The sequence below is a fragment of the Mesoplodon mirus genome, assembly GCF_964341445.2.
Source record: "Mesoplodon mirus genome assembly, chromosome: 8".
NCBI lineage: Eukaryota > Metazoa > Chordata > Mammalia > Artiodactyla > Ziphiidae > Mesoplodon > Mesoplodon mirus.
Genome location: NC_138984.1, coordinates 31,222,536 through 31,237,111, shown reverse-complemented (window position 1 = coordinate 31,237,111; position 14,576 = coordinate 31,222,536). Strand labels below are relative to the sequence as shown.

The window sequence follows — 14,576 nt, the reverse complement described above, 5'->3', positions numbered from 1 at the left end:
AGTTTCAGAAAAGGAGGCAGGAAAAAGGAAGAAAACAGGCAAACAAAAAGAAAGGAGTTAAATGATGGAGTTAAAGCTGATGGTTGATCAACCGAGATTGCCAAACTAGACTGGATACAGCAAAAGGACTGAAGTAGGTGCAGAGGCAGGTGGAGAGATGGCAATGGGGAGAGAGGAAGTTCATGAAAGAGACTTTGCTAATTGAAATTATAATGGAAAAATATGCAGAAGAGTCAAGGCTGGGAGAGGCTTCTGAGGAAAGCAGGATGCACTCTGTACTAGGCTAACACCAAGACTATGGATGTTAGCAGTGCCATCTTCCATGTGTGATACTCAGAGCTGCCGCTTGACCAATGATCTCCACTCTGGGTTGAAATGCAATCCAGAAAGAGAAATATGTACCCATTTTTATGAAATTCTGATGAAGACAGGAATTTCTTACAAGTTTATAATTCAGGTCCTCGTGTGAGGAGATTCTGAGTCACTGTGTGTTGGGAGGCTAGGGGAGAGGGATGGGAGCAGGGGAAGGGGGCAGTCAACAGCACATGTGTAATTTGAAAAATGTCCTCAGGTTGGATAGATGGAAGGATGGATGGATACATAGGTACATACAAAGAATCATAGATAGGATGAGTAAGCTAAAGGTATAAACACACACACACACTTAGTTAAATTTGTAGCTATCTAATAAGAAACAAGGGACACATGGGGTTTCCTTAGATTTAAGAAGAGTCTTTACCTTAACTGAAGACTATGCATGATTGAGTGACTTTTATCACTGGTTATCAGCAGAGCATCAGTCATTTTATTTTTTCATGTATGTTAATACCAAGACTATGGGAGATTGCTTCCAAAGAAAATATCTATTGGTAAAAATGTCTATCATTTAAGAATATGTTCTACCAATAATTAATTGCTGCTTTTTTTTTTCATTTCAAATGTGCAGTTTCATTTTCCCAAAAGTGCTAAGGAAACACAATGTTCTTTTAAAGTATCATAATTGCAGGGAACCCTAGTGTACTATTGTTTGGAATGCAAATTGGTACAGCCACTATGGAAAACAAAGTGGAGGTTCCTCAAAAAATTAAAACTAGAACTATCATATAATCCAGCAATCCCACTTTTAGGTGTATATCCCAAGGAGTTGAAATTAGGATCTTGCAGAGATATCTGTACTTCTAAGTTCATTGCAACATTATTCATGATAGCCAAGATATGGAAACAATCTAAGTGTCCATCAAGATGAATGGATAAAGAAGATGTGGTATATGTATACAATGAAATATTATTCAGCCATGACAAAGAAGGAAATTGTGCCATTTGTGACAACTTGGATGAATCTTGAAGGCATTATGCTAAGTGAAATAAGTCAGACAGAGAAAGACAAATAACTGTATGATGTCACTTATATGTGGAATCTAAAAAAGACAAACTCAGAGAAATAAGTAAAGTGGTGGTTATCAGGGGTTGGGAGGTAGGGAAATGGGAAATGTTGGTCAAAGGGTTCAGACTTCCAGGTATAAGATTAATAAGTTTGGGAATCTAATGTACAGCATGATGGTTATAGCTAATAACACTGTATCATGCACTTGAATGTTGCTTAGAGTTGATCTTAAATGTTCTCACCACAAAAAAGAAATGGTAACTTCATGACAGGATGGAGGTGGTACTAATACTATGGTGGTGATTCTTTTCTAATTTATAAATGTATCAAATCAATACATTCTACACCTTAGATTTACACAGTGTTCATGTGCCAATTACATCTCATTAAAGCTGGAGGAAAAAAATAAAATCACCACTGTGCCCAGTTAACTTTACTTACGCCAAACACCGAGGAGGGCTCTTAGCACACTGACCTTGGGCTGATTTGGGAAGCCTGCAGCTACATGGGAGAGTGAATGTGGCCTGAAGGAAAATGTGCAGTGTAGGAGGTGACCCACGTTCTAATCCCAGTCCTGCCCTGAACTTGTTGGGTGGTCTTGGTCAAGGCCCAGGGGCTCTCAGAACTTTTGATTCTTCATTTTAAGATGAGAATATTGAACTAGGTGTTCGGTAAAGTCCCTTGCAGCACTGTCACTATGTAATCCCATGAGTTTAATTGTCAATGTCAATGCCACCTGGAGTTCTGGAGGCCTATTTAGGAGGTCGGTCAGTGTTTAGCTATATGGGAACAACAACCTTTCAGTTCTTTAATCTCTACTGAATTAATGGTTTGAAATTTTTAGTCTTTAATCACATGATTTTGTGCAGACTACACAGTCAATAGAAGGAAGGAAAGAAGGAAGAGAGGAAGAGGAGGGGACTTCAGTAACTGTATTATTTTTCTGATCTCAGCATCTTATTTTAATTCCATTTTATGTGAAATGATCTTGTATTGCTTAGAATAAAGAATTACAGTTTAATGAATTCATCTCATAAGTATCTTCAATTAACCACAAAAAGAGCATAACTATCATTAACAATCATCTTCTCCATGTTTCACTAGATTTGGAAAGAAGAAAGATGATAAGGGTGGAAAGGCTGAGCAGAAAGGTCCTCTGAAGCATGGTGGCCTGAGAGAAGAGGAGCTGGAAAAAATGAAAGAAGAACGTGAGAGGTGAGTAGAAATGCTGGGCCTCTTATTTTCATGCGTGGTCTGTGTTAACTTGGTTATATCATCAGTCAACTGGAGAAATCTTATTTTAAGAAGCATAAAGGTTGACTGATACAAAAGGAGAGATACCTGATATAAATGGAATCTGCTTTTTAGGGAATTTTTATTATATTTTGAGAAGAAATCAACTTCATGTTTTTATTATATCGGTACTTATAATTCCATGATGTGCTACCCCCAGTGTTGACTATATCAATGCATATGTTCCCTGTGGTTTAAATAAGGAGTTTTTTGTTTTCTGGTTTTTTTAAAATAAAAAGGTCATCTGGATATTGATGTTTAGAGCTATCAAATTTCCATAGTCTGTTCCTAATTTTTGTCAAGCTGTTGTATACCTTCTTAATTTTATTCTGCTAAGCCCATTTGGGTACTGTAATTTGAGAAGTACATGCCCTTCATTTTTAAAAAGCCAGTGCCTTTTATTAGGCCATCAGCAAGTTGCAAAGTATGTTGCCCATCTGTTAAAGGGCCGGTTTCATTTACTGAAATAATGACAGTTTGCAAGGGCTGAATTCTTCTATTTGAGGAGCTTAATGTTCCATTAGGACAAGAGGTCCTTCACATATCTTTGATGCTAACTCTAGCATTTATCCCAAGTAGATGTATAAATGTCTGATTTTGAAACATGTAAGTGAATATTCATATTTCTCCTGAAAATTCTCTGCCTTCACAACCAAATGAAGCCTGGAGAAAGACTGAGATTATTACATAATTTTAAGTATTTGATACTGACTCGATCATGTATGAAGTCAGATTTGTGCAAATTTTTCCTTGCTTATTAGTAATAATAGTTCTTGTCGTTTTTAAAAAGTCAGTTCTTGTACTTATTTTAATACTCTAGCATGTGTACTAAGAAAATCATACTTCTTATTCATTGCGTTTTCTGGCACAGAGCAGGCTAAGAGTATCTAACTGTTAACCTTTGACCCCTATCTTGTGGTCTATTCCCATTGAGAAGGCTGACTTTATCAATAGCAAGAAAAAAACCCTATTTAGTCCTTTCTTGTTTTTGAGAGGTTGATAAGCTCAGTTCCAGGGTCAGTGGAGCAGAAAAAAAGAAATCAAGTGCTTTCCATTGTTGTTGACTATTCACCTGTCAGAGTTGCCCCAAAGAGAAGAAAGATGAATTCTCCATCATAGCCCAAGATTCAGTAATCCTGTAATGTAAAATGTAATTCAGGCTAAGATTTTAATGCATCTATTGGCAAAGACATCTGTACGGTGAGACCATGCCATAGGTCTTTACTGCTTCCCTGACTTCACTTTCTGAGGTACCACATTCTTGCTTCATCTTCAGGAAACTGAGCTATTTGCTAGAATGCAAACTTCACATTTTTTGCAGCTCAATACTTGCTTGGGGGTGGGAGGTTTCCTGTTAGTAGCTAGGGAACTCTGTGCCAGCTAGAAAATTGATAACTCATAAAATAAGGTGGGTTGTCTTTAAGCAAGAGTTCATTTACTTTCTGGTTTTGCCTTTAGGAAGCAGGTGCCTGAGGGGTTTTGTTCTTAAAAGCAGGACTGTAAGCTCACCTCAGCTGGTTATATGGGCTTCAGGTCCAATTTTCTTAAAATATGTTTGGTCAAAATATTGAAAGAACTATACTATTAGCCTCCACTTAGGCCACTTCCTGCACATGAACACATAAAACACCTCTGATATGGGTTTCCTAGAGACAACATTGTCTCAATCATGTACAAGGGGAAAAAGTGGGAGAAGTTGATGTTATGGTTGGGTGCTATAGAATTAATGGCCAAGGGTATTTCAACAGCTCAGTGACTGAAGACCATAGAGGGTGGAGTGAAGGCTGAACATTTGACATTGCTCCCAACCCTGCAGTCCCATTTCTTGGCTCTTCATCATCCATTGGAAACAATTCACAACTCTTAAAGAACTCAGCAAATGTATCACTCTTCATGGCCTGGCCACAGGAAAAAAAAATAGAATAAAATAGGAAATAGTGTATACAAGTTCACAAAGTTGTCTTTTGTTCTAATACATTTAGAATTTGTTACCTAAAGATGATTCAAGCCATCCAATTGCTCACCTGCTCATCCTAGTTGTCATAGATATAATAGTTTTTCATTAACATATTCCTTTTTCAAAGAGTTTAAAGCACTTAAATATAATATATACTGTATATCACTGAAGCCAGCCTGCACCAGTTTATGAAAGATGATTATTAAGCTTTCAAGAATTCTGTGAGCTGGTTGCTAAACCGTTGTAGCTTGAAATTGGTCATGGTGGGAGTATTTACACCACAGAAACTGGCAGATGATGGTAAATTGGGTTTGTTTTTTTCAAAGAGCCAGTTCACTGACACACCGCTGAGGGTCCGTACCAATTCTATTGAGTGTATAACCAGGAAGAAGTTATCAAAAATAGAGACAAAAAAAAAAAAAAGTACTCATCCAAATCAAAACACATGACTTCTTATAGATAGCTATGTTTCTCAATATGGCCCATGGGCCACCTGCATCAGACTGAATGACTCGGGGAGCTTGTTAAAAAGTGAAAATTCCTAAGTCCTACACCAGACTTGCAGAATCAGAATCTTGGAAGTTAGAGTTCAGGAATCTGTGCTTAATAGTTACACCCAAAGTGACTCTTCAGCAGTCTGAGAATCACTGAGTTTGAGGGACAAGATTTAGCTGGAACATTAGATTAAATTCTTCTCATTCTATGAAAAATGACGTACAGATTTTTTTCCCAGGAGGATTGAATAACCCAGTATAAAAACATCGCCATCTTTCTTATATGCCCTCTCTGAAGCATCCTACCTTACTTGCACACTTTTTACAAACAAAAGAGGAACGCTTGCCAGTTCTCACTCACCTAAAGGAACATGGATCTTTCCCCACCCCATCCCCTCATGTGTGCAAAACTTACAAAGATGATAAGTTTATTAAGAAATTTTTGGTTACATAAAAAGTGTAAAGAAGATTATTAAAATCATGCATAATTCTACCATAATTCCATAACCACTATTACTATTTTTATGATATTTTTACTATATTTTTTTGTTTGAAAACTTGGTATTCATACTGCATATACTTACTTTTTTCACAGAATTCCCATTATATTGTGAGCATTTCTCCATGTCATTAATGTTTTGAAATTATGTCCTTTTGATGACTACCTAATATTCTGTGAGATCAATATATCATAATTCAGTTATCTTCTGTTGTCTTCAAATGTATAGTCTATTTCCATTTTTTCACTGTTCCAAATAATACCTTGATGAGCATCCAAATACAAAAGTCCTTATAGATTACCTCTTAAATCATATAATTTGAAGGTTCAATTTCCTTGTAACTGTTTTACTCGAGGGTTAATCTAACCTCAACTCTAAATGTTACGGTTATATCATTCCTCTCATTATTTTTCTTATGATTTCCATATCTTGTTTTAGTTTGCCTATGTATCTAACTCCAGATAGGGAATTGTTTTGGTAACATATATGAATATTTTATTCATAGCTATAGCTATGGAAAGGTCAAAAAAGCCACAACTGGTGGATTGAGTTATTAGATTAGATTGGAGGAATGCAGAGTGTAGAACAGAGATTCTCAGTTCTTCGGGGGGTGGGGGTGGCGTGGAGGATGGAAGTTTGCTTCCCAAGGAACATTTAGGTATATGTGGAGACATTTTTGTTTGTCAAAGCTTTGGAGGGGGTGTGGGGAGTGAGTTGCCACCACTGTGTACTGGGTAGAGGCCAGGGATATGGCTACACATCCTACAATGCATAAGACAGTCCCCGTCCTCAAACAATGAGTTATCCGACTCAAACTGTCAGTGATGTGGAGATTGAAAATCCCTGTTCTAATCTCTGGACTTCACAAAGAGTAGGGGTACTCTCCTGGACATTAGAATTGTATTTTCTCATGATATCCTGTGGCTATTGCAGAGAGATATACACCAGATTATGTAACCCTAGAAGGATTATTAGCTAATTGAGAAACTGTACCCAAAGATTGCTAATGAATATTCCATCAATATAGGCTTGCAAGAAAAAAGTTTGCCTCAGAAATTTATTTTTAACGCTGGCCTGCTGAGCACTGGCATCAGTGATGGTGCCCATTGATCAGATTTTGAATTCCAAGAAGCTGCAGGGGTTGACAGTGTGTCTGATGACAGAATCATCTGGAACAATGGACTGAATCAAACATAAAGGAACTTAATAGGAATAAATGTAAAGTCTAGCTTTTAGGTCCAAAAAAGAACTGTACAAGCACAGGATGTGGAAGGTTTGACTTAATACCAAATATATGAAAAATTTGCCTGATGGTTTTAGTTGAGGGTAAGCTTAGTATGAGTCAGCATGGGGATGTGCCTGCCAGAAACTTAATCCAGTCCTAGGCTACAGAAGTTAATGTACAAAAGTGAAGGAAGAAACAATAATTTCTATTTTATACTGCTCAGATCACACCTGAAATACCCTAAGCCTGTCTCACACACAGAAAATGGCAGCACTAAATCCATGTCTCCTGAAAAATATGGAAGGACCTGGGAACGCATAGCCTGCAGAGTTAAGACTTAGTTGATATCACATGATTAAAGAACATTACGTAGAAGAGGAATTAGACGTATTTTATAGCATCCAGTAGCTTTTCATTCTCTCTCTCTACTTATTCATCCATTCATTTGTTTTCTTGAAGATTCTAAAAAGGAATTATTTTAAGAGAGGTAGCCTTAGGCTTCCCTGGTGGCGCAGTGGTTGAGAGTCCACCTGCCGATGCAGGGGACACGGGTTCGTGCCCCAGTCCGGGAAGATCCCACATGCCGCGGAGCGGCTGGGCCCGTGAGCCATGGCCGCTGGGCCTGCGCGTCTGGAGCCTGTGCTCCGCAATGGGAGAGGCCACAACACTGAGAGGCCCGTGTACTGCAAAAAAAAAAAAAAAAAAAAAAAGAGAGGTAGCCTTCAGCTTGATAGAGGGGAAAACATCCTGACAAATTAGAGTGTCTCATGCAGTGGTGAGTGTCTTGACACTGGAAATGTCTAATAAGAAGCTGATGATTACACTGAGAAAGGATGAGTGCAACAGGAAAGGATTGGACTAGCATCAGTTTCATAAACTTCAGTCACTGATGTATTATCTTCATTGGTTTATTTATATCTATATATCTTCAATTAAAAAGTTATATAAATGCAAAACCATGTAAATTAACATAATTAAATTCATCAAGCCACATACCGTCAGAAATCATCTTGTGTGCCATTAATGCTGCATGTGTCCTTAGATGATCGCTGTGGTCTCTCCCAGATCTTAGGGTCTGAGAAATATATATATATCTGAGCATAGAAGCATTCACTTTAAACTCCTTAGAGTGGCCTTTCTTGAACTGGCTATGGCACTGATTCATGGTAGCATATGCACTATTATTATCTGAATGTATAAGCCCAAGTTTCTCGCTTATAATTGCGTGTTAGGATTTTCTTAGTCTCATATTTGATTTCCTGAGCTGATCATGTGTCCCCTCCTGAAATAAGTCAAACAGTCCATGGCAGTGAAGCTCTGTTTTAAATAAACTCATCGTTTTGTTCACGCTCCAGTGAAACTGGCCATAATAAAACATTAGTTCCAAATGCTTAATATCCATTGCTAGAAGAATGAATCCAATATTATGTTCAAAGATTATTTCTCCTAGAATTCTTTATCAAACTAAATTAAATTAGCATTTTCCAAATATTCAGATTATGTAAATTAGTATGGTGAGCTAAAAGCAAGGTATGGTCTTAACAAGTCAGTAAACCATGTACTTTTATTGCTGTTGTTTAGCATTAAGACTTTAAAATTGTAACCTTCCACAAAGTGTGAAATTAACCAGATTCCAGGACCTATAAAGTACCTAACATTATGCATGTTGTACTTGTATTGTTAATACCTTCTCAAAAGTCAGGTGGAGATTGGTTAAAGATAAATATGTTCCCCTTGTTTATTTAAGATTATTGCACTGAGGGGGAAAATCTCCATTGACCAAAGGCTGTCTTCCATTAAAGTCCCGTATTACTGATTCTGAATTAAATTTTACAAAATGAAATTCTTACTAAAATTGGTGGGGGGGAGTTTAATAACATATGAGTTTGCACTCTAAGATCTTGGATTACTCTTATACCACATCAGAGTTTATTTTGCAAGGGAGCTCATTTACCGTGTTAATGAAACATTGTTTTTGTAGATCTTATTAGAATCTTAGGATCAATGAGGAATTGAGGGGGGAAAGTGGAAACCTCTCTAGCTGCAGCATTGAGAAGTATGAAAACATATGGCTCTTGTTTTCAACAACTGGCCTGAACGGAATGCCTAAGTGAGAGTGAAGCTAAGATTTAGGCAAGTTAATCGGTTTCAGTGTCTGCACTCAAGGTTCTTAGTTTTCTTTCCTTTAGGAAGCCTTCCAAGAACTGCAGAGGCTTCTCCCTTGCCTTATCAGCTGAGCTGCTTGTGGCCTGTTCCCTTAGTTTAAATCAATACATGTGTTTTTGATATTTGGCAAACCAAGATTTAATTATGCAGCTGCAAGTTCCCCACATAAACGAAATGCATCTCAGAGATATAAAAACATTCAGAAACCATTTAGAGTTTGAGAATACAAGTGGGTGAAAATCTATTCCCAACCTCTCAGCATTTTATTTAATTATGGGAGATTTTTATGTTACTGGAAATTGAAATGAGAACCAGAATAAGGCTAGAGTTTATCCAACATTTGTGCACACTGAAAAAAGAAGATGCTTATTGTATTCTAAGAAAGAAAAGGAAAGTATATTTTGAATTAGTATTTTATGTTGTAACCTACATAAGTATTACACCCCTAAATACATAGAGCAACAAATAAATTAATAGGATTTTGTCATTATTGTATCCTAAAAAGAGTGCATATTTTATTAAAGGAACCAGAAGGTTGATTTCTTTAATTTGCCAAGAGACTCTCTATAATTAATTATTTATTGAACTTAAACTTTGGCACTATTTAAACTGTTGAAAACACCCATGTTTTGGCATGATTACATACAAATGATTAATTCAGCATGGTTTTACTCCTCTCTCAATATCCCTGTCTTTTGCAGTAGAATTTGCTAGGTCCTGTGGTATGGGCAAAATAAAATGTTGGAATGATTCCCAGTTTTAATAGTCCCAATTTATTATTACCACTGAACCCTGATCAGATCATGGACTGGATTAGATCCCAGTTTTTCAAAATGCCCCAATTTATGGCTCCCTTAGAATCCTGATAAAAATGAATAAGGCTTTGGTTGGCTAAAAGAGATCCAGTTAATTACTTTTAGATTCTTATTAGATCATCACTGCATGGAAGTTATGAAAAATATTACTAGATGGCGTTTCTCAGGACAAGGTCATGTTCTCATTTTATGCTTACAGAAAGAAGCTATCAGATTTCTGTCTTTGATAGTGCTAACCATCTCAGTAAATGAAAAGAGATTTGCCGTATCCCAGTAATTACTATTGATGCTTGTATTAGGGTAAGGGTAGCCTTCTTCCCTAGAATAAGAATTAAAAACAGAGAGAGAGAGAGAGAAAGAGAAAGGGTCAGCACGAGCTAACACAAACACAGGGCATAGTGGCCACACACCTACCACCCCTCTTCCAAGGTGTATCTCTTGTTTAGAGAAATGAGGGCATGAGATACAGGGGGATGCAGATAGTTTTAATAGCTGCACATTTTTTTTGATCTTCATAACACCTATCTTCCCAGAAATGCTTGTGGTCACCAGCAAAATTTGGCACATGCCTATATTCCTAGAGGCAAGAGATGGGAACACCTACATCCTCATGCCATGCCAGCATTTTTTATGAGCCAAAATCCTTTTATGCGACTTGAGTCAATGTTAGAAGTGCTGTATTAGCAACTACTTGTCAGCTGAGCTGGATTAATACATAAAATGAATCACTTGACTGGCATGCTTTCCAGCAGTCGTTTAGACAAACTTCTAAGATCAAAGTACACCAGCTCTTTAAAAAAGTGTTTTAAAAGGATACTCTTATATTCAAATACCCTAGAGTGACATATTATATTATTGTACTCAATTGTAGTGCTACAATTACATTCTGAAATACATTCTAAAAAGGAATTTACTAAACTACCTACAGTGATCCCACAGAAATGTTCAGAATATCTAACCTGAGAAAAACTTGGAAAGAAGTTCTAAATTCTGTTGATCTGGATATTTGGTTTTAATATACACACAAAAAATATATTCAATATAATCACCAAACTTTGGTAATTCACTGGATTTTTTGCCAGTCAGATAACAGATATATTTGGTTCAATGGAGGTTACGGACGGCAGAGGCACAATTTGAGAACATTTTCTGTGAAAGCTTTGGGTGGCTGTAACTAGGTAGAAGGACTTTGGTGACTAGAACTTAGAAATGAGAGTCCAGTACCCATTTTATCAATTGTTTTCATACCTTTGGATAAACAACTTTTGTGGATGTGTCCCTCTTTTTATTACCATGAAATGAAATGGCAATAATAATTCTTTAAGGCCTAACATTTTATTTGGATAAAATGCTTTTTAACTAAGTTCCTTCAAAGATGAAAATTTCAGTAAATAAAAGTTAAGAGAATCCAGAATATTTACTGTGGACTAGTTTGGAGCTGGGCAGTGTACAAATAAGCTTAATTTGCTAAAAGTGCTCTAAAAATGTGGACAAATCAAACTTCTATAAATCAAATAATATTTTCTAGAATTTCTAAAGTATCTCATCTTCATTTCTTATTTGGACATATGCTATGTTGTATCCTGCTTTAGAAAACTTCCATGACCATACACCCACTCAGGAGGCCAAGATTAGTTACTGTTCCTAGAGGTGGGCAAAATCTGCAAGTTGAAAGGATACTCAGCCTGTTGTCTTCCAGATCTGCTTTGTTTTCCCCTCATATTCTTTATATAGAAATTCTAACCTAGACATGTGATTTATAAACACCAAACTTTGAATATGCTTTTTCCAAATTCCTGTGGCAGTTTTTTATATTAGTGGTTTTCAGCTGGGAGTGGTTTTCCCCCCAAAGGGCATTTGACAATGTCTAAAGACATTTTTAGCTGTCACACTAGCGGGGAGGTGCTCCTGGAACCTAGTAGGTAGAGAACAAGGATGTTTCTCACCATCCTACAATGCAGAGGACAACCCCCATAAGAAAGAATTACCCAGCCCAAAATGTCAGTTGACAAATGCCAAGGTTGACAAACCCTGTTTTGGATAAATAGATAATTAGATTAAATACATATAGGTATAGATATAGATAGAAATATGCTATGGATATTCAGTACATCTGCAATTGGGCCCAAGGATACGTATTTTAAAACTATTTCCCAGGTGTTGCTTATAGCTAGCTATGCTTAGGGCCAACTGGCCTGGGTGGTGGCCCAGGGGGAGGCATGTGGCCAAGCAGAAAGATTGCAAAACCTAGGAGTAGGTTAGACCCGTATTAAAGACTTGATTCTGCATGAGCACGCTGTCAAGCTACTAAACTGCCTCAAACCTCTGTGTTCTCATCTGTTAAATGAGACGTCTGGCTTTCAGACTTTTCTGAAAAGTTTTATTTATGAAACAAGCACCTGTTTCACTCTAGGTGCTCAGTGTTATTTTCTGGCCAGCTCTGGGGATTCAAGACCCCAGGTAATCCGTTTAGTATCATTTGGGAGCCCAGAATGCTCTGAGACACACCATCTGTGAAAGTTGCTGAGTTGGATACTGTCATGATGAAGAAGGCCAACTTGAACACAGACTTTGCCCAGCCGGGAGTCATGCCAGATACTCCCATGCAAGAAGCTTCTTGTCGTTTCTTATTGATCACCAGTTGGAAGTTGCTCCTCAAGCAAGTGAGCTGGGCACAAGATGGCAGCACGGTAGCAGGGGAGGGGCGTTTGGAGTGCTGGCTGCAACCACTGCTTGACAGCCATGGAAGCAAATTCAGGGAGGAGGGGTACAAATAGCATGGGTGACTGCCAGCCTCTCAAGTTCATGCGGTATGTGATTGCAGAAAACACTTGTAACCACAGTCATTAAATTCACGACATCTCACATTTGCATTTCTGTTAAATGTATTACATGAAAGGAGGATAACTCTGGTCTGCTGATATTTTCAAATTTAGTCTTTGGTGGAAATGGAATGAAAGTGTCCTTTTCTTCGTTGTTTGCTGTCTCCCACCCACCTGTCCTTGCTCTGTAGTTTAATTAATGACTTTGCAGTGCATCTGAATTGACTTCAGATTGATGGCCAAAGGAACCTGACCCCTTTCCCAGGCCCAAACTCCAGCCGCCTTCTGCTCTGTGCCCTTTGTTTGATTTTAGTATTGAAAGTTAAGAAGGTTGAACTGGTTTGGGCTATGGCACAAAAGTCTGCTTTTCTAGAGGTCACTTAAAAGGGCTTTTTTTTTTTTTAACAATAGTAACAATTGGCTGTTTAGATGGAAGCTGTAAGTATTCATGTTCTTGGATGAACTTAACAAATAAATAATAATTTGTGAAATCATGATTTCTTGAAGCAGAGATTGTTAAATATAGCGGGCTGGAGAAGAATGGATCAGTAATAATAGCTTTGATCAGTCATTCCTCTCTCTGAACTTTCAATGGCTCACTCGTCTACTGTGTACAGTCCAAACTCCTTGGCCTAATGTACCTGACTATAGCCTAGCTTTCTTATAATTTCCACTCCTGTGCAAGGTGACCCGTGTACTTAGCCAACCTGGAATTGTTACTCTTTTTGAAATTACTATGGCACTTTCCAATCTCTGTGCCATTCCTAATACCATTTCCTTTGCCTGAAACACCCTCCTCAGTTGGTCCGAATCAATGAAAATTCATTGAAACCCCACTTCTTCCATTATACCTTCCCAAACTACCTAAGTTGGAAGAAAATTCTTCCACTAAGTAACTTGGTTCAAGTTACTTAATTTTGCTAAGCTTCATTTTCTTTAACGACAAAAGGGGTAGATAACCATCGTAACATCATAATATTGTTGTGGGGGCTAATTGAGACACTGAAGTGAAACATTCAGAATGGTGCCAGGCATAGAGATGCTCAATAAATGGCGAACGTACCTTTTTTTCTTAGAGACTGTGTTTATTTGAAAGAGAATGAGCATTAATATCTAATAGTGTTGGATTTGAAGCCTGACTCTTCTGTGCACCAGCTGTGCGATTGTGCACACTTTGCTGAAAGCTTCTGAGCCTCAGCTCACTCATTTGGAAAATTTTTTGGAAGCAGAAATAATACCTAGCCTTCAGAGTTCCTGTGAAATTTACATAAGATGAAATGCTTAAAGCATCTAGAGCAGTGCTTGGCACAGGATAGATACACATTGTTATTACTGTTGTTATTTTGCTGCATTGAATTGTAGATGTCTGTGATTACAAACATGCCTTCTCTCCATTACTAGCTTGTAATTTCCTTAAGGCGAGGACCACATCATAATTATATCTCTGTTTCTCTCAGCATCTAACACATTTAGTACACAGTTGTTGAATAATGGATGAATGAATGAAGAAACAAATGTAAAGCTGCACTGATTCTAATTTTATTTTTCCAGGGAATAATTGCTAGAATGGAATCAAGAGGCAGAATAGGCTATATCAATGGTGGACAAAGCTATAGAGTTTAGAAAAATAAGTCTTTCCCCTGGGCTATGAAATGGTATCCAGAAGCATGAGATTATTTGTAACTGGTAGTAGAACAGTGAAGATGGTCATTGACACAGTGACCAGCCCATCAGGACTATCGACACCTGTTTCCCTGTCACCAAACCAGATCCTGAGAGACAAGACCTTAAAGAGAATGAGATTCATCCATTTCACAAACAAATGGAAATGTTATGGGCCTAGAGAGGTTTTGTTTTTTTGTTTTTTTTTTTTAATGGGCTTTTGCCCCCATTCTCTTCCATTGGCTTAAATTTAACCAG

At 37.6% G+C, this 14,576-nt stretch overlaps 1 protein-coding gene across 2 annotated transcripts in view; it reads left to right on the top strand.

The window, feature by feature from the left end:
* PARD3B (par-3 family cell polarity regulator beta) overlaps positions 1–14,576 on the top strand; it is a 1,069,130-nt gene that overhangs the window by 824,216 nt on the left and 230,338 nt on the right. For both annotated transcript variants that reach the window (XM_082629936.1, XM_082629937.1), the window contains exon 19: positions 2,489–2,599. In XM_082629936.1, the coding sequence (XP_082486062.1) occupies positions 2,489–2,599 (111 nt within the window). The remainder of the gene's footprint in view (positions 1–2,488; positions 2,600–14,576) is intronic.